Source organism: Triplophysa rosa, linkage group LG15 (genome assembly GCF_024868665.1).
Source record: "Triplophysa rosa linkage group LG15, Trosa_1v2, whole genome shotgun sequence".
Classification (NCBI taxonomy): domain Eukaryota; kingdom Metazoa; phylum Chordata; class Actinopteri; order Cypriniformes; family Nemacheilidae; genus Triplophysa; species Triplophysa rosa.
Genome location: NC_079904.1, coordinates 6,053,671 through 6,075,496, shown reverse-complemented (window position 1 = coordinate 6,075,496; position 21,826 = coordinate 6,053,671). Strand labels below are relative to the sequence as shown.

General features: G+C 38.8%; 1 protein-coding gene across 9 annotated transcripts in view; it reads right to left on the bottom strand.

Annotated features, from left to right (window-relative positions):
* Nucleotides 1-21,826, bottom strand: part of enah (ENAH actin regulator) — a 94,245-nt gene that overhangs the window by 18,127 nt on the left and 54,292 nt on the right. For all 9 annotated transcript variants that reach the window (XM_057352417.1, XM_057352416.1, XM_057352421.1 and 6 more), the window contains one exon: nt 8,806-8,878. In XM_057352417.1, coding sequence (XP_057208400.1) covers nt 8,806-8,878 — 73 coding nt within the window. The remainder of the gene's footprint in view (nt 1-8,805; nt 8,879-21,826) is intronic.

Sequence of the window (21,826 nt, the reverse complement as noted above, 5' to 3'; positions counted from 1 at the left end):
TGTTCCCACGCTTTTTTTGTCTAAATGGGCGTGAATGATGTCATTTCCTGGGACCCTGCCAGGCACACCTTACATCCTTTATGATGATAAGACCATGACAAACATCACATCAGGTGTGGTGCCATCATGCCTCCACATGTTCCAGAGGAAGAGATGACAAACGCATAAGCCACACCTGAATATTTCAAAGACCCCTCGAGAAGAATGACGCTTACGGCTCAAACGGATACCACCACACCTGCCACGACAGACAGTGACTCTTACTGTGTCATCAAGACATTTGAATTTTATCTAGAATAATTCTAGGACGGGACAATCTCAAATGAACATATGACATCACCTTGCTTCGAGGCAAGTGAATGTTAACTCAGTGAAACAGTTGTGTCATTTGCAAAATCACGTCATTCCGACTGATTAGATATGCAGTTTTATCACTTTTTTTAAGCACATTACTGAAAAATTGTATTCATTATTTTCTAGTACATTCCGTGCAGTTGGTCTGAACAATAGCAAAAGGGGGAGGAGCCAAGCAAATGGTCCATTTTGATCTTTATGATCTTAAAACGGGTTCGATGCGGCATTTTCTTTTAATAAAGGTCAACAAAACTACACACGGCTGACGAGAATCCACAACGGCCATCTCCAAAACGTGCTTGGTCTACTGCCCGAATTCTCCATATCATAATTTAGTTGTCCTGTTTCACAGTTGTTCTTAAACCTCATTTCCCAGCGGGTGTATTCTGAACCACTCCATTATGAAATACAGTCGAGGCCTAGGTTTGCTAAGAGCGTGTCCCACTTCCTTCAAATCCCCACTGAGCCTGAAACATGCTCCGAGATGTAATTAAAGAGCAGAGGAAGCCTTGTTCACGGCCGCATTATTACACTGCCCCCAAAGAGCACAGCAGCCACAGCGGAGCCAGCTGTAAGTCAGCCCTGAGTAGGGTACAAGAGCGGCCTCCCTACAGTGGTGCTGACAGAACATTAAAAAGGCATGATGTAAAAATGGACATTTGACATTAGTGGTCCACGTTTATTTAAGACATGGATGAGGGGGATAATGAAACATACGGGTCAGATACGGTTCATGATGCAACAGCCATGCAATCCCAACGTCCGAGGTGAAGAGGTCACCATAATATCAAAGGCTTCTTGGCTTCACAAGCTGTCACATGTTATAAAAATAAACTCGGAACAAACATCGCTTTAAACCAAACTGGCGTCTGACCAACGGAAAAAACAGGATTTATGGGATCGAGTCTGCGTGCTCCTTGTTGCTCAAACAGGAGTGACACCCGGATTGCAGTTCACACCATTTTTGTTCAGTGCTTTATTTATGAGTAATCCTATTGGACACATATGCATTCCCTGGCATACGAGATCATAACATTCCAAAATATTGAGCCGCACAAACACTTAAAATTAGAAACGGGCCCTGCTGTGAGGTGAGACGCTAAGGGGCCAAAATATGAGGCCAAGGGGTTCAAGCAGCTAAATCGAAAGCATAGTTTTCCATTTTTTCTTGACTTGAATGCAGTTTTAAAATCGCCTCCTTTAAATCATCAAGTTCTGAGCTGTAAGAAGAAACGCGCACTCCAGTTCTTCAACACTGGTATGCTTCTATGCAATAGAAGCATACCATACCAGAGTGTTTGTAACATAACAGAACTCGTGGTCACTTAAGGGTACGGTGATTTATGTTCCACTGCAGTGACATAATGTAGCATGACTGGGATTGTTCACATATTTTGGAGAAGACCGAAGCCATCAAGTACCTCTTTTCAAAGACAAGTTAAGGGCCCACACTTCAAGGGAGTTCCTTTAAAGATTCATGATAAAATGGCAGGCAGCTGATCAAAACCAAGACACTGGAATTCTGAGCAAGTCTTTGGGCAATTCAACTATACTGTAAAGCACCTGAAAAATAAAAAAGCCAAAGCAGCCAAATGGATAGCCAAATTAGTTTTTTGGGGCTCAAACATCCTTACTCTTCTGCATGGAATGAGGACTTCAAAAATGAGAAACATGCAGCACATCCATTTATTGGCGTCTTCTTTCCTGACATCAGTTACCAGGGAAACAGTATCTAAGGGAATGTAGGCGGCTCACAGCCTGATTCAGGACATCTTCCAACAACTTACTACAACACATTTTAAAGGAGATTGGACCTTACTGGATTTCAAAAGGATGAAAACAGAAAAAGTACAGGAAAATACAGGGAAACAAGTTTAAAATTTGGCTTTAAATTGTGTAGAAAAGTATAATTTGTTGTTAATAATCATTATTACTATTGCTCATAGAAGAGTTAGGGACTCACTGGCACTGTTTTGTTTAAAGGTCCAGTGTATGAGATTTAGCGCCATCTAGCGGTGAGGTTGCGAACTGCAACCAACGGCTCACTCCACCCTCCCTTTCAAAGCACTACGTGGCTGACACAGATCTAAGATCTAAGATGTTGTCATGTTTTCACTTCTTTGCCAAACGAGATAACATTTACAAAATGCGCTCTGTAGAGCAGTTTGTCCGTTTAAGGCTACTGTAGAAACAACATGGCGAATTCCATGCAAGGGGACCCGTGGTGTACGTAGACAGAAAAGACTCATTCTAAGGTATAAAAACATTATGCTTTATTATGTAAAGTCTTTATATACCTTTAAAGACATAGTTACATATATTATATTGCATTTATGTGGATAGATCCTCCAAAAAATTACACACAGCACCTTTAACTCATTCTGCACTATAACGAACTGAGAGATCAAAATTGCAATACAGTATACATCGTCTAAAATGTCTATTTAAGCATGAAACTCTCAACCTGGGCACTGACAGATATTTAGTCTGTATGCTAATTTGTGGCATGTAAGAAAATCATTATAGGAAAAAGTTCTTTAAAATATCACAACAAAAATAGAGGGACTGAAATTACTACAACACAAAATACATAAAATCCTGAAAAAAAATCATTATGTGGAAAAGGCCATCATCGATCAAACTATGCTGACGGTCCATTGCGAGAGCAGGCAGAGTGAATAGCATATTGAAGTTCTTTGGGTCAGTGTATTCCCCTCTCTGGGAAAAGTCTAGACATTTGGTTCATTGATACTAAGCCATATGTCTTTTTTTTAAAGAAATAGTATTCACATACGTTATGTCAATAAATAGCAGCCATTCTAAGCGGTCGCTTTATAAAACAGCATATGGGTTTCAAAAATATTATGACAATTTTATGTTTTAGGTGTACTATTCTTTTAAGAAGTTTCAGTTTGAACCCACTCACTGATGTCCTCTTACACAGACATTACCAGAAATGGAAATAACATTGCAATGTAATACATCCCAAAGACACAGAAATCCCAGAGACACAGACTGTGTTGCTTCTGTATCTATAGGAAAACAGCTAAAATCTAGAAAGACATCTGGATGCTGAATGATTTTGGTGTATTATTGGGCTAAAACTTCACAGAAGTGGTATAATAATAAGTTTTAAATTATGTCTTAAAATATTTTTAAAAATCCATATCTTCATACATGTGATCCTCTGTAAAACAAAATCTTGGTTGGCGTGGCGATGGAAGAGCCCACCAAATATTTATTTCCTCACTGCCGATTACATGCCACAAAATAATACTTGAGGTCTTTCAAGAATGTTTGGTCATCTCATTGTTTCAAGTTTCCAGAAAGGCTCGAGCCACTAATTCAAAGCATGTGTGCATTAGAAAACCAAAATTAAAAGACATAAACAATACAATTCAGAAAAAAACACCCCAAAAACTCTTTGGGAGAATAAACACATTCTTGGTCTTTGAATTTCAGACATAATGCTTTTTTAAACTAACACACAAAAATGGCCACTGACAAGAATTCAGATGTGAAACCAAGGGGTAAAACAAGACTGAGTGTCGTGTCAAATTTTAGTTTTCTGTCTGAGCCTCTCAACCTTTAAGGCTAAAATTTTGACTACAATACAAAAAAAAAACTTTCATTTGGATATTATGAGGACTTTAAAAAACTGCTTTCAATTTAATTAAATGTTTTATAGTGTAAAAAAAATCTAGCATGCAAATGACTTTTCAAGGTAAGTGTCCTTAAAAAGCGTGTAAAATTCCACTCAGCACAAGAGACCTGTGCATGTTAAAGTACGTGACCTTTATTCTACAGTTATCTTCAGCGGGCCTGTGACACAAGTCATTAACACCATCAGGGTCCTTGGGGCCGTCTGACAGAACTACCGATTCGTCTTCCGACAGCAAGCAGACGGCCTGACGGATGTTTATAAATGACCGCGAGCAACCTGCCACTCGTTCCTTTCCGCTCTTCTCTATCTCAGAAAAATTGTCAGCATTGTATCAGGTTTGCATCACGGGATGACATCAGATGCTAAGAACGTACCCAGTTCCATTGACTGCAATAGCTAAATATGGCTGTGGGCCGGCATGCTGTGGCCGGGTGGGCGGCAGGAGGCCAGCTCCATTACACGCACTCAAAGACTTTCAGAGAATGTGATCCCTCCGCTTTCTGTCTGATCTTTCACAGACAGGAGAAAATATCCTTATAAGGAACATTTCCACCATATGTATTATAGCACCTGGCTGATGATCACAAACTCTTAGAATGTACGAATGACTCCTTCAACTTGCTTAAAGTGATAGTTCACCCAAAAATGAATTTCTTTCATCATTTACTCACCCTCTTGTCATTTCAAACCTGTATGACTTTCTTTCTTCCGTAGAACACAAAAGAAGATGCTTTGTAAAATGTTGTTAAGTGGCACCCATTGACTTGCATGTGTCCATACAATAGAAGTGAATGGGTGCTTGCGCGGTTCAGGGTTTTAACTTTCTTCAAAATATCTTCTTTTGTGTTCTGCTGAAGAAAGAAGGTCATACAGGTTTGAAATGACAAGAGGGTGAGTAAATGATGAAAGAAATTTCATTTTTGGGTGAACTATCCCTTTAAGAGGAGAATATCTTACTACTTGTTTTAAAAACTCATTATTTATTCATCATCATGTCATTCAAAACTTGAACATGACTCTTTTTTTGTGGAACACAAAAGATATTATTTTGAGAAATGTTTCATTGATTTTAAGTCCATACAATGGAAGTCAATGGGGTCCAATGTTGTTTGGATACCAACGTTTTCTAAAATATCTTTTGTGTTCTACAGAAGAGAGAAAATCATACAGGTTTGGAATGACATGAGGATGAGCAAATGATGACAGAATTTTTATTTTGGGATGAAGTACCCCTCTAAAAAAGCCCTTATGAGAGGAGAACTGAGACCCGAGAATATGCAAACACAGTCAAACAGCTGAAACATGGCAAGCTGTCATCACTAATTAACTTGGCTAAATAAAGCAACGCTAAAAATATTACAAAAAAATATTTTATTTCTATAATAAACTAGTTAACTAGAGAGAGCATTTTCCATCAAACTTACAAGTTGAGAACGTTTTAACATTTTGTTGCAACACACACTAAATAACCCATTGTTGACCAATGACAATTTCAGACATCCAGTTTCCAATTCGCTTCATTCTTAGTTGATTTATACCCACACCCCTATCCCTCACACACTCACAATGCATCCCTTCTCTCTCAGAACTGTCTAGTGTGTAAGCACCGTTACACTGAAAATGGGCTCCAAATTGATGTTTCCAGCTCAGCTTACCCTGAAATTGTGTCCAAATTGGGGCCTTTGTGTGGCTTGTGGTGAAACAGTGCATACTATTACACAACGATTTGTGACAGAGGCCATTTTTTCACAACAAATTCATGAGCATCTGCAGCCTTGACTACATCTAGAATACAAAACACTTCACTTGAAATAAAAGCTTTTGGATACGTTGGTATCCAAACGTTTGAAAGCAATATTTTGGACAGAAGGCCCGAGCTGTCCAAACATCTAACTTTGCAAAGAAATTGCCATCTCTTCCACATTATTTGAAAGGAAAAGTTCACCCAAAAATGAAACGCTCTTGCAACTTATGACTTGCTTGCAACACGGCAGGAGAAACTTTGAAGAATGTACTTGTAACATTTTTCTAATACAATTACAACAGTGGGCTTCAATAGACCCATACGAATCATACTCTATATTCCTCATTGCAATAGCTCTGTGAGTAAAATAATACAATTTAAGTCCTTTTGATAGTTTAAAAGCTCTGGTGTCCATTTATTGAACAGGGAAGATATAAACTAGCACCGCAATTTTTCATGATTTGGCACTTTGGCACAAAGAAACCCCAAAACACAATCCTTGCTGTCACTACACTTGTTAAACATGTGAACGTGAATTAGCATAATTGAGCCTCATGTGTATTTACAAGCTCTCTAAAAACCAAGTCTGCTTCTCAGGAGTTTACTATGCCGTGGAGCACGTCTCTTTTTGGTGCACAACACCAGCCAAACAATGTTTGTTATGCAGGGCGCACAACGCTGTCCAGAGACATCCTTGCTTGGCTTACAGCAAGCAGAGAATACGGCTAGACTTAATGTTTAACAGGCTGCAGGGGCGCTGCAGATACAGCCTGTGAAGATTTGACGTCTCTTCTGAAGCAAAGAAGTAGGACATGACTGTTGCTGAGTCACCATTTAAACATGGAGATCACGTTCAGTGTTCTACGAAGACCTTGAGATGAAGAGATGCATTATTGATGGAGAAAAGTTCATATGCAAGAAGCAAATCTCCCCATATGCTCCATAAAGGCAAAAAGCACCTTGAAGTGATAGTTTACAAAATGACAATTATGTTCATCGTTTATTCCCGCTCATGTCATTCCTAACTTATATGACTTTCTTCCTCTACAATATGCAAAAGAAGACATTTTGAAGAATGTTGGTAACAAACAACATTGGATCTCATTGACTTCCATTGTATGGACACAAAACCACTAAGACATTTCACTAAATACATTCTTTTGGGTTCCACAGAAGAAAGTAAGTCATGCAGGTTTGGAACGAAATGAGGGGGGAATTATTTTAATAATTTTTCTTTTTTGATAAACTATCCCTTTAAAGTAATATTATTAATCTTCTGAGACACACTGTAGTAACACTGCAACAGCTTAAAGCAATTCGCTAGTTGCACAACATGGCGCCGGTGAGCTTTTGGGACGCCAGAGTCGGCAGAGTAATTTCCGGTCGTATAACACTGTATGGGAAAAGGAGGATTTGTGGCCAGCAAATATGGGTGTTTTTTAGATAAAAAAGAAAAAAGTAATATATCAGCTATATGACAGATCTTCTTTAGATTGCTGAGCACTGCGTTAAGCCAAAACAACTTGATAGTATAATACAACCGGATATTAGTCTGCGGACTCTGGCATCGCAAAAGCTCACCGCCACAATCTTGTGCAACTAGCGAATTGCTTTAAGCTGTTGCAGTGTTACTACAGTGTGTCTCAGAGGACAACTAGACCATTCAATACCTACTTTTCGGTAAATATGTAAGAGATAATCCACGGCTAGCCGTGCATTAAAGGATTTTAATGCACGACGTGGAGGCTAAGAACCACTCAATGCGAAGCGGCAGTGCATTAAAATTCTATAATGCAAGGCTAGCTGTGGATTATACCGCTTATACCATGGTCATTTGCCAAGTTAAGGCAGTTATTGGTGTTTACAGTGTAATTTTTGATCAGACACGTGAAAATGACAGTTAATTTCAAATGTTGTTCAAAGTGACTGGAACTACCCGTGCATTAAACGGTTTTAATGCACACCTTCCAGCCAATCAGAATCGAGTTTTCAAACAGACCATGGTCAGGTCACACTTTAAAAAAACTCACAGCAAGTTTGGCAAAAATGATCTCCCAGCATGCCAAAGTCACAAAACATGGTCACTTCCTAATGATATCATTGCTAACCGTTTGAAAACAAATTTAATAATCTTACAAGCATTTGACCTGTAATTATTTGTTGTGCTAGAAAAGACAACATTTCAAAAACAAAAAATCTGAGCAAAAACAAGACACTTTTTATGAATATTACAGTGGGTCTTTGCGTTCCATTACATTTTTGACATTCACACAAGAGCTAATTTGTTAAATCATAAATCTAACAAAGTTTTCATAACCGCCTCTAGTATCTTATTGCTGAAAGTGTTATCAGCCAGAACGCTTAACTTAAATAACCCTGCATCAATCTAATGTTTCTAAATCCCAAAAGTAGATGTTTTCTCATCTGCAAAAAAGCTACAAATTGTGATTTTGAGCACATTCTAGTCAAGCTGCATTAACCTTGACTGCTGCTACCTCTGGGAACTCACTGCAGAAAAGCTTTTCATTAACAAACCCTGGCCGAGTAACAACCCTTCTCATCCTTTGAAGTCTAAAGAAATCTTGATAAAACATGCTCATGAAAAGGCAAATTCAGAGCTTCAAAGTGGCAAATTAACTGAACTTGATCCAACAGACATTAGCATACCAACACAGCACTATGTGTACTTCATGCAGCAGTACGACGGTTCATCTGGTTCATACTCGCACCATCACACCTGTGAAGAGCACATATGTGATTCCAGGTGGTGGATGGCATTTTTTCTTTAAGGAAATATCTTGAATTCAAGTCTTTGTTCTTTCAAAGACATTACATGATCATCCCTGAATGAACAGTCCCACCGAGCCGTTGCTGCTGTGTCTGTATATTCAAACAAACAGCAACATCTGGACATCACCTTAGAGCAAGTGTTGACACATTTTACTGGAACATCAACCACAAATGCCTCATATTTATCTCTGCTTATCAGGCTAAGATAGGACAAACCGGTTTACCTTATAACAAACAAAAGTGTGTGTTTTACCTTCTCTGCATCTCCAGCTCCTCTGGTGAAGGGCCATTCTGCACCTGAGGGGTCTGTCTTGGCAACGGGGGGCCTGTGGAGAGAGCCGAGGGAAAAGTATGAAAAAAAACATCAGATTGACTGTGAAATCGGATCAATAATGCAAAGTGCACTGGACGAGCCAAAAACATTAAGAGCGGGTTATAGAGAGACAGTAGCACTGACCGTTGGCTATAAGATGCATTGATTGGGTGTGTCAGACGGTTAATGAGGACATTATATAGCAGGGGAAAGGGAAATGATTATTTCTGAAACAAACCGTCAGCAGTGGTTCAGGTCACTGAGTGTACAATACAGCAAAGCTAATCACCCTAAACTGGAAATGCGGATGGAAAACTGACCGTTGTATTGTCTGATTTTACAGCACTGTTTGGGCACAAAGTATGGCCCAATGTGTCTCCGAGTGAATGAGCGGCGTGGTTTCGTGTTCTTTGCAGGTGACGCTTGTTGATTTTTCAGTTTCTGTGTCTCACTTTATGAGGGCGTAAATACATTAATCTCCAAAGATGTTCTGAAAGTTTACGACACAAACAAATCGTCGAACACACATTGAAACTCAAAGATCTTGAGACGACCCGTCAAAGCAAAAGTCTGGTTAACTTGAACAAATTATGACACACCCACATGACTGTAGTATACTTCAGTACTTACTATAGTAAACGGTAGTACTCTTTAATATAACATTATTATTACTATAGTTTATTACAGCATTGTGTAGTATTATATAGTAAGTATTAAGAAATTTTAATACTGTTTACTATAGTGAATTTCATGAATGTGAATATACTGTATTACTATTGTAGTAAAAAACTGAAAACACATATTCTAGAAATATTATAACAGATAAAATGACATTTTTGGAAAAATGTTGAATTTTGGACAAATGGTACCCCTTTTCCACCGAAACCGCTATCAGAACTGGAATGTGTTACCACATTGTTACCTATTGAATAATAAGACTATGTTATTCGTGTATGTCTGCTGAAGTCCATGTATAAGAAACATATTTTATCATCCAAGGTATCTTTTCGCACAAACACAGAACAAATCTCCGTCGTGCCATGCTCGACTAATGGATCAATGCAGCATTGTGCAGGTGAGAGAGGTCTGTTTACAGAGTTTAGAGGTGATGCCCGCTCTGTCGGTCATTACAGAGCTGCGTATGCCCTCTGACATTTCCTGTTTACTGGCTTCACACAGCAGGCGTTGCAAAAAAAGCCTTTTCATGCGTACACCTGTTTAGATTACAAAAATGTTTTTTTTTTTGTAGAAGCTTAAGGCAAGTTATTTTCCTGGGATAAAATCCTACCATTTTCATATTGTTACGTGAATGTTGCAGCAAACCAGACAGATCCTAATAATGCCATGCCATGCACACAAAATAACAAATCAAAACAGCAAAGCCTTACACAGATACAGATGGCATGCAGAATACATTAATTGAATTTAACTAGCCTGAATTTCGCCCGCAGCACAAAACTGCACAGGAAAATATTACATTAGCCATCTGGACAAGCCAAGCAGTGATCAACTCGTGTGTCAAATTTAATTTAACGTTCTGTAATCTGTACAGTTTCGTAAACCAAACTTTCAGCTGATGCATGTTTGGAAGACAGTTTCTGTAACCCACTCCATTCTCAAATGGTCCTTGTCTCTTTAACACATAAAATACACACCTACGCCAGGCTTAATCTGTATGTAAATGGCTGTTATATAAGACAACCAGGCACCCTCGCTTTCTCTTCCTTCCCCAAAACAGAAACAAGTATTACACCTAAAATGGGATGAGGTAATCGCAAATGATCATGATGACATCTAATGAGTCGGCGTAATAGGTTGTTTGCAATCACGTGGTTTTAATAATGCGAAGTGTCGATGGAGGGCACCAAGTGATTTTCTCCATAGGAATTGACCATCACAAACTCAAAAGACCTATGTTTAACAACCTAAACAACGACCAGGGAAGCCCAAATTTCTGTTAACCCTTACTTGTAATAAACACTATAGCTTCTGAGTCCTTATTAAACGGATAAAATGAAAAATCTCGCGTTAAGCATTTCTTCCCCATAGAAGTCCATTAAAAGGAAACAGCTTAACGTACCGAAACAACGACCACAGAAAACCAAGTTATATACATTTGTTTATCACTGATATCAAACATAAACATGACAACAGAAAAGTTTTATGTTCTCAGTTTGTCGCTGCCTTGAGACACGTTATGTGGTTTCTTTATAATGATCAAAGCTTAACATGAGACTATTCTTATCCCCGGAATAAATGCTTGTTCTTTTAACAGGAGCTAGTGTTTATTACAATTAAGGTTTAATAGAATTACGTTTTACGTGGTCGTTGTTTCATCATCATCATCATATTTATTTATTTCGAACAAAATATACACTCACCTAAAGGATTATTAGGAACACCATACTAATACGGTGTTTGACCCCCTTTCGCCTTCAGAACTGCCTTAATTCTACGTGGCATTGATTCAACAAGGTGCTGAAAGCATTCTTTAGAAATGTTGGCCCATATTGATAGGATAGCATCTTGCAGTTGATGGAGATTTGTGGGATGCACATCCAGGGCACGAAGCTCCCGTTCCACCACATCCCAAAGATGTTCTATCGGGTTGAGATCTGGTGACTGTGGGGGCCATTCTAGTACAGTGAACTCATTGTCATGTTCAAGAAACCAATTTGAAATGATTCGAGCTTTGTGACATGGTGCATTATCCTGCTGGAAGTAGCCATTAGAGGATGGGTACATGGTGGTCATAAAGGGATGGACATGGTCAGAAACAATGCTCAGGTAGGCCGTGGCATTTAAACGATGCCCAATTGGCACTAAGGGGCCTAAAGTGTGCCAAGAAAACATCCCCCACACCATTACACCACCACCACCACCAGCCTGCACAGTGGTAACAAGGCATGATGGATCCATGTTCTCATTCTGTTTACGCCAAATTCTGACTCTACCATTTGAATGTCTCAACAGAAATCGAGACTCATCAGACCAGGCAACATTTTTCCAGTCTTCAACTGTCCAATTTTGGTGAGCTCGTGCAAATTGTAGCCTCTTTTTCCTATTTGTAGTGGAGATGAGTGGTACCCGGTGGGGTCTTCTGCTGTTGTAGCCCATCTGCCTCAAGGTTGTGCGTGTTGTGGCTTCACAAATGCTTTGCTGCATACCTCGGTTGTAACGAGTGGTTATTTCAGTCAAAGTTGCTCTTCTATCAGCTTGAATCAGTCGGCCCATTCTCCTCTGACCTCTAGCATCAACAAGGCCCACAGGACTGCCGCATACTGGATGTTTTTCCCTTTTCACACCATTCTTTGTAAACCCTAGAAATGGTTGTGCGTGAAAATCCCAGTAACTGAGCAGATTGTGAAATACTCAGACCAGCCCGTCTGGCACCAACAACCATGCCACGCTCAAAATTGCTTAAATCACCTTTCTTTCCCATTCTGACATTCAGTTTGGAGTTCAGGAGATTGTCTTGACCAGGACCACACCCCTAAATGCATTGAAGCAACTGCCATGTGATTGGTTGATTAGATAATTGCATTAATGAGAAATTGAACAGGTGTTCCTAATAATCCTTTAGGTGAGTGTATATATAACAAACACACACAGAGTCTATGTTGCCGTGTAACAAAAACAAAATACATAAAACCTATCACAGGAATCTGCAACTATGTGGTCGTTGTTTCAGTATGTTAAGCTGTTTCCTTATAATGGATTTCTATGGGGAAGAAACGCTTAACGCGAGATTGATCACTTGATCTGTTTAATAAAGACTCATTCTTTTAACAGCAGCTAGTTTTTGGTTCAAGGTTTGACAGAAATTTGATCTCACCTGGTTATTGTTTAGGTACGTTAAGCGTTTTAAAAAAGTTACCCGGCTCGGCTCCTCCTGACCACAGATTCAGGTTTACAATCGACTTTTATCTCAGTTTCTCCGTCAATACTCGCATGTTCCCCCTTCATGAACATCAACATTTGCTACACAATAAAAACACCATGTGGTTTCATGGTTTGATCGATTTGAACATCAACACAAAACGCCGGCATTTTGAGTTTGTGATAATGAATTCCTATGGAGAAAATTACTTTGTGCCCTCCATCTGCACTTCGCGCAGTGCCGTGATGTCATGTCACAAATTTGACAAAACTCTATACAGCAGCCATAATAACTAACTAAGATCAATGTCTGCAATTTAGACTTAAACAAGGCAAATATGTGACCCTGGATCACAAAACCAGTCTTAAGTAGCACGGGAACATTTTTAGTAAAAGCCCAAAATACATTGTATGGGTCAAAATTATCGATTTTTCTTTTATGCCAAAAAAAATTAGGATATTAAGTAAAGATCATGTTCCATGCAGATATTTTGTAAATTTCCTACCTTAAATATATAAAAACGTTATTTTTGTGAGTGGATGGCCTGCTTCAGTGCCTCAGATGGACAACTTTAAAGGTGATTTTCTCAATGTTTTGATTTTTTGCACCCTCAGATTCCAGAGTTATAAACGTCTGTATCTCCGCCATATATTGTACAACTTAACAACTCATACATCAATAGAAAGCTTAATTATTCAGCTTTCAGATGATGTAAAAATCTCAATTTTGAAAAATTGACCCATACGGACTGGATTTGTTGTCCAGGGTCACATATATGTTTCTTGGTCAGGCTGAACAGCACTTTATAGCTGGTGCCAGTCCAAAAGCACTTAGCTTTAGCTTTAATATAGACTATTGCCTCATCAGGCCAGTCAAGTGATGTACTGACATCACACACTTCTTATTCTAGAAACCTGAACCTGAAAAAATCTAAAACCCAAAACAAGATATACAATAATTATAAAAACAATAACAATAATAATAAATGATATGATAAAAATGATAAATAATAATTAAAAGGAAAAAAAATGTATAACAAAAATAACCATTTCATAATAATTAAAAAATGATCTTCACCGCCTCTATATGCATGGTGAGTAAACAGCTCTTACAAAAACAAGAAACTAATCAAAAAACTAAAGCAACTAACCACATTAAATACAAGCTTCAAATGTTTACGTTACATAAATCATCTCTATCTGGCAAAAAAGAATAAAACACTGAATCCAGAAATCACAAATCTCTAATATATCACACATAATAAATGTCACATCCACTTAAATCTCATTCGCATCTACAAGGGATCAGACCAACAAAAAAGCTCAACAAAACAACCTCAGGTCAGCTGACCGCACAAGGAATTTCAGAATCTCTAGCACCTACATGAGAGGAGAGAGCCGCCGAGTCTCTTCTGACAGCAGATGTATTGTAGAAGTCCATCCTGGTTTTTGGGTGCGCTAACAAGTGCACCAGAGTCACTCCCATCGGCCAAACTGCCATCGATGACTCCATGAGATCGCAGAGAGAGAAGCATGTTGTTCTGGCTATTCTGAAGCAAAAACTGCCGTGATAAAAATAAGACCGGACCGGTTAGACACCCGGCCGTGTTCAGCAAGCAGGATGCGGTCCACTTATTGCACTTTCCGGCCCTGATCAATTATTCATGCCTGGATGGGCGAAGGGTAAATCGGTCAATGTTACGATCACATCACGTCGGGTGGGTGGAGAAAAACATGGATGTACTGGTAGGATTAACCCATTCATTACGACAAAGATGGCGAGAAACTACTCAGGATACAAAGGGCAGCGTTTTAGGAAGTCTAAAGCAGCATCAAATGGATCTTAATAAAAAAGTAAATATCCCAGGAACCAAGGTGGGAAAAACAGATAAATAAACTGTCCTTTATAAACAACAGTTCCCTTAGATTATAACACAATGTATCCAATGTGACAGATAAAAGTGGTATTACTAGATATTTTCTTTCAATAAAACCAAAGGAATATTTTCCTCAAGGTGGATATGAAACGCATCTCAGGATGACTCTCTAAGCACTGAGAGCACAGACGCTTGAGGGGAAGGCAGACACACAGCTCTTCTCAAAAGCCACAAGATCAAGAAATGGGCTTTAAATCAAGTTAGAGGATGATGTCATTAACAACTAATAGCCACAAATAGACCGGACAGATCCGAAACCGCCAAGTCTGGGAGGAGATTCCTCCTATGTGTGCTTCTGTTGGTTACAGGGTACAAACACACACCACCAAAAATCTTCAGGTGTCTGAAAGTTAGCTGGATTATTCAGAGACACCCTAGCAGCTAATGTGCAAATAAACGCATTATGTAAAATTGCATGCATCAGACCATTATCAGACGACAACATAACAAAGGTTTCTTAAAAAGGAAAATAGTGATAGAAAGTTTGCTATTATGTGTCCTTTTTGTTAAAGTTAGTACTTTTAAAAACTAAAAATAAAGGTGATTGAAGTACAACGTTCCTAAATAATTCATCATTAAAATTCTTGTCTTTAATATTCAAGACTCTATGATTTACCTAAAATACTGCCAAACCAACTATAGGGTTGTCAAACGATTAATCGCAAAGAATCACATCCAGAATAAAAGTTTGTGATTACATAATATATGTCTGTGTACTGTGCATAATAACTTTGTATTTATAAAACATACACATACATGTAAATATGTTTCGGAAATATTTACAGGTATTTATTTGTAATTTTATACAATTTAAATTGTATGTAAATGTTTATTCATTTTTACATTTTTCTTAAATATATGCATGTATGTGTTTATAAATACAAAATTAAAATGCACATACATATATTATGTAAACACAAACTTTTATTCTGGATGCGATTAATTGCGATTAATCGTTTGACAGCCCTAATGTAAACATATAGTTGGTTTGACAAGACAATTTACTTCCTCTGTTTTACCAACAGCTTCTAACAAACATTGTCATTTACACACTCCGGTGTTGTCACCTTGCAAGTACAACACACAAATCCTCTGATCACCCATGTGCGCCTTCCAATTAATTAGGCAGTTGTGAAATCTGCCTTCGCACACAGGGAAATTAACGCCAAGGGCTGCATAATTTTAGGATGAGGAAGTAAACGATCAGTCATCCAGACTTATGAAGCTTGTGATTGGATTGCGTGCAGGTCAGCGAACCAGTTAAATGGGATGTTACTTAAGACAGCTTAAGAAAGTCGCACAGGCTTTCGATGGTGAGGTATATCAACATGTACCGCAAGAATCAAACATAAAAAAATAATAAATAATCTAGATTAACTAGTCCTGCTACATCCAAATATAAACCCGCTACATCCAAGAATGTAACAAATATCTTGAATGCCATACAAGTAGACGGTTAGAGTTAAAGGTCACATTCTAAGTTTTGATGTGTTTTGTTACTCCTGTCTCCGAGTTAGAGACACAGCGTCTGGCAAGAACAGGGACTGGGGTCGACCCACCTTAAAATAGTAAAGTTTCTAGGTTAAAGGCGGGGTCTCTTAGCCGTTTTTGATGTTCAAATCACCAAAACAAACACACCCCTACCCCCATCTTTCGCTTTCGTCAGCGCTCGGCTCGGCTAATGTCCGTCCTGTGCACTGTGCACCTTACTGCTGATTGGCTACAAGGTTGTTTTGGTACTCGGCCCGACTCAGTTGTCTAAAGCCTAATTAGGAAATCGGTTACCCCGCCTTTAACACAGCTTGCTTAAATTAGTTTACGCAACACTCACCCCAATGTTAACCACTGATGTTTTCAATCCTCTGCAATACCCCGGACACTAAATAACATCACCTGATGTCACCTCACCTCCGGGGGGGGCAAAACATTGCAATGGCGTAAATGAACCACAAAACAATTTGAGGGAGTGTTGATGCAATGCCCCCTAATAAAAGAAGCTCTGCTTGGAAACAGTGCCATTTGTTGTCCGGCTTAAAAACGATCAACGTGCTGAATGAAAACAAACATATTTTGTACTTCTGAAATAAGATGGAAAGTCGTTCTTGAAACTTTAGACCAATACATACTACATAGTACCTGCTGAGATTATATAAATGTACTTCTTCATATGCAGTTTTTATCCTTCTCTGTAGACAACAGCATGCAAAGGGTTTACATTCATGAGAGAAGTTTGAAACATTCGTACTGACATCGGGAGAAACGATAATCTAGAAAAGGCGATTTGAATGGAGAAAACATCCAGAATAAGCAAGATTGAAAATGTAAGGAGCACTCAAGACTGACTCAGCACTCGCAGCTAAATTTGGCACACGTTCGCCGAGACACAGAAACAGCCCTTGAATCGCAACCGACAATCTGTTTGAGACATTTAATAGTTTCTTGTGATAAACTTGGCATTAACATGCTGTTAAACCCAGCGAGGAAGGTCAGAACTTCTCTCAGCTGTCACAATAAACGCACCTTGACAAGCATTTTGCTTTGACATCATAGAAAATAATTTCTAGATCATTATGGAAAATCAGCAAACTGCCACATATTTCAGTTCAGTAAGTAGCAAACGGCTAAAAATATATCATCATGATAAACAAACATCATCATTTCACATGCTTCACTTTGATTGGTTGGGAGAGCGATGACGCTCACACAGACTGATGATGCTGGCTTCCTTTTCAAGAATCTGACAACAACGCCGCCATTAAAAGCAAATATATTATCATATATTACAAATGGTTTCAGAATCACATGCACCTTTAAATCTAAACAATGTATTCTATGGCATTGCTTTCTATTATACACTTGTAAAAAAGATACCAAAGTAGTTGTCAGGGTTCACAGTATGAAACTGCCCCTGCTGTGAGTCTCCCGCGGTTAAACCTTCCCCCCCTCCACTAAACTCACTTCTCAAGATAATCTCAGTGCGGCTGATTTTCTTCTGCGGGAAACGGTTCACTCTGGGGGCCGGCATGATGGACAGGAGCCTGGGGGCCGGCATGATGGACAGGAGCCTGCAGGCCTGCTTTCTGCTCTGATGCGAGACCAAGTCCCTCCGGGAGAGCCGAGGTAGAAATATCGAGTCGTACACCCGAGTCGGATTTTCATTCAACAGAAAAACTCAAAAAGCTGTAACTAAAATTGAAAACCTAAGTTGTTCCAAAGCAACAAAGCCAACCTGGTGTCTACTCGGCTCGAGTACTAAGAAAGCTGGAGAGGAGAAGAACCGTTCCACAACGAGAACTATTAGAGTCTGGGGCAACAGAATGATCTCTTCAATAAAAAGTGTTCAGGGTTGCCAACGTCATCTCTCCCACCTTCATCTCAAATTGGCTGCTGTTGCAATTGGGTGGTCATTTGGTGTCAGCTTGAAAAACAAACACATACCACATGCGGGGTCCAGCCCGCCCCTTTCACGCCGTATTCAACCAGGAAAAAAAACAACTCTTTTAGGCTCAGGAATGTTCTGTCTGTCTTTTTTTTCCAGAGGTACCATGCTTCAAAAGATAAACACTTGTCTTGCCAAACCGTAAAGTCTCGAAATGCAGGCCGACCTTCATTTAGAACCCCAGACGCTGCGGGCTCCAGGGGGGCGATGGTCGAATGGGGTCAAAAGCCAGCTTTGTTCGGACAGGGATGAGCTCATGCGATCCCACATATCTGCCCACTGTCAACAGGCCATCACAAGACAGTATTTATACACAGAAAGATGTCACTTAAACCTTAACTCCTGACCCTCACACATGTGAAAAGACCACTGATCCAGGTACTATATGGAAGACAGCAACTGATAACTAAAATTAGATACCTTGCATTTTATTGTATTTGATCGATATGATGCAAGCAAGGTTTCTGAGAAAGTCTTAAAGGGATAGTTTACTCAAAAATGGAAATTCTGCCATCATTTACTCACCCTAAAATTGCTTCAAAACTTTACATATTTCGTTGTTCTGCTGAACACAAAAGAAGATATTTGAAGAATGTTTGTAACCACTATGGTAGTCAATAGTGCCCCAGAGCTGTTGGGTTTTTCACATTCCTCAAAATATCTTCTTTTGTGTTCGGCAGAACAAAGAAATGTACTGTATGGTTTGAAACAACCTCATTAAATTATGTCAGATTTTTTTAGTTAACTATCCCTTCAAAAAAATGATGAAAACAAAAGGCATCTCGATTTCTAAAGACCTGATTTTCCCAATTTTGGTTAAACAGATGAAGCAAATCATGGGTAACACAATCTGTGAGCATTTGTGAGTTAAAGCGATAGTTCACCCAAAAATAGAAATTCTGTTTTATTTATGTTCAAAAACAATATATGACTCTTGGAACGTAGAACACAAAAGAAGATATTTTGAGAAATGTCTCATACATTGGAAATCAATGAGGGCCAATGTTGTTTGGTTACCAACATTCTTCAAAATATCTTCTTTTGTGTTCTGCAGAAGAAAAAAAAGCCATACAGGTTTGAAATGACATAAGGAGGAATAAATAATCAACTTTTAGGTGAACTTTAAGCTCCAGCCTGAAAACTTGGGATAGGTTCACCCAAAAATAAAAATTCTTTCATTAATTACTCACTCTCTAGTTGTTCCAAACCTGTATACATGTATTTGTTTAGTTGAACACAGAGAAAGATATTTGAATGAATTCTCGAATGCTTGTAACAAAACTGTTCTTGGCCACCATTGACTACCATAGTAGTTAGTCAAAAGTGCCCCAGAACTGTTTGCTTTCTACATTCTTCACAATATCTTCTTCGTGTTCAACAGAACAAAGAAATTTATGAAGCAATTTTTCCTACTATGGTGGTCAGTGGGGTCCAAGAACTGTTTGGTTACAAGCATTCTTCCAAATATCTTTCTATGTGTTCATCAGTACAAGAAATGTATATTTGTATGTATACCATTTTTGGGTGAACTACTTCTTTTCCACGATGTGAGAAATCACACTTCTTTATCTCAGCCGGGGTATTAACTACTCACCAGGCCGCTGTCCCACCTATCAACACTACACCAAACTTCACATCCCGCTCTTAAACCACAAACACCTGCCTGTCTCTGTCCGTAAGCATTTAATCTTTTGTTCACACGTTCCAAGAAGTCACGGCAAAGAGGCATGTAAAAGTTGACAATAAAACACTAGAGTTCACAATAATTACATCTAAATCACTCGTGGGAAAGACTCAATCTTATCTTTCTCACATATTCTTCGCTGTGGGATTGTCTAGCGTGATTACTCAACAACAAACATGTTTATATAGCTTTACTTCACTGATATCTCAACCAACACATCCATCACTCCGTCATGTATATATATAGTTCATGTCGCCAAGAGCTCTCGGGCCGTCTGCCCTGCGACAGTCCTCCTCCGTCATGCCGGCAACAGCATTTATATAAAAACCCCAAATCTCACACGATCTGCATCTCCAGTGTCAGGGTAACATCATTCTATCATGTGACTTTGTGTTGCACATTACACCCCACTAAAATTAGCAGGGGGTTTGAAAAAAAGGACCTTTGATATTCTACTAGATCCACCGACGGAGGGGGTCTCAGGGTCTCCCCTGAGAGGGGTGGATGATAAATGTGGTACACACAAGTAAAAAAAGAAGAAGAAATATCTACTAATGCATTGTTTTGCAACACAAGACCCAATTGAAAGTGTACGACCACATGGGTATGACAACCGGGCACAAACATGGCATGCAAATATCTCGATTAGGGTCTATAAACATACTATTTGATGTGACGCTCCAAAAATACAGGCATGTCAACTAACCGACTTAAAAAGAGATGACACCATTGTTATTCCACCCGAGTCTGTGTATAGACAAATACGAAGGATTGCATTCTGTTGCCGAGGCATGTGTCGCTGAAATATTTGACAGGTATTACCTGATGTGATGTAGATGATAGGAAAACACAGCCTGACATGATTTACTAACAAGTCTGCCTAGCAACACTACAATTCCTCATTCAATCAACAGGGGGCACATTTTCTATTCAAGGGTTTTGTTTTACATCCCGAGGCTGCCAAATCAGTTAATAAATAACAGCAAAGAGCCAAAAGATAAATTGAAATGAATCAACTGCTACTTCATTCTTAGCTATGCAAATAAATGTGAGTCATTAAAACCCTCAAGGTCACAGGCTAATTTGAACGTGTCAACAAACTTTGGTGCAGGTATCCCAAGCCCTCAAACAAGCATGAAATGCCACTGAAGGTCAATGCATCTTAACAATATTCATTCAGTTTTTTCCTCTTCGTGTAAAAAAAAAACATTTGTGTGTGAGCTAATAAAAGGCTATATGAAATAGGGATGTTAATGATTAATCGACGATCGATTAATTGTCGATAACAGTTTACTGATAACTTAATGATGATCGAGTTCAAAGTCATGCACGTGCGTGCGGCTTATGCGCATAACACATACAGCAGACAAAAACGCAATGGCTATCCACTTATTACATTACTTGGCTACCGACACACCTTAGTTTTGCATTTTTCTGTTATAGAAATAAAAAGTTCATTGGACGCAAGAGTTTGCGAGGCGCACGTCTGTCAACGGGAGCTGCAGCCGTTGCAGTCGTGAGGCGCGATGATTGACAGGTCAAGGCGGAGGAGCACTTTTATTAACAAAAGTTTTATTTCTTCGTTTAATATAAGTAGTGTTGTCCTTGTTTTATTATTGCATTTTCATTTAAAATAATAATAAATCACAAACTGTGTAAGGGGAAAATCCAAAGATCTTTGAATTTATTTACGTTACAAAACAGGTACAATGTTATCAGTCTTATTCGTTTTGTTAATAAACATTCTGTTTCATATAAGCAAGTTTGTCGGTGTACTATTTTTTTGTTGTTTAATTAAAAGTAAATAATGAATGAATAACGAAATGAAAACGAAAATGCTGTTTTTCCTTATACCATCCGCCTTTGTTAGTAAAAGTTTACCATAAGTGCGTTTGTAATGATACTAGGCTATTTTATGATTGTTGAGTTTTTCGTTAAGAATAATAATGAAGAAACATTTTAAGCATTTGTTTTAGTCAAAGAAAAAAATAAGCGCTATAGATGCAAAATGCAAATATATTT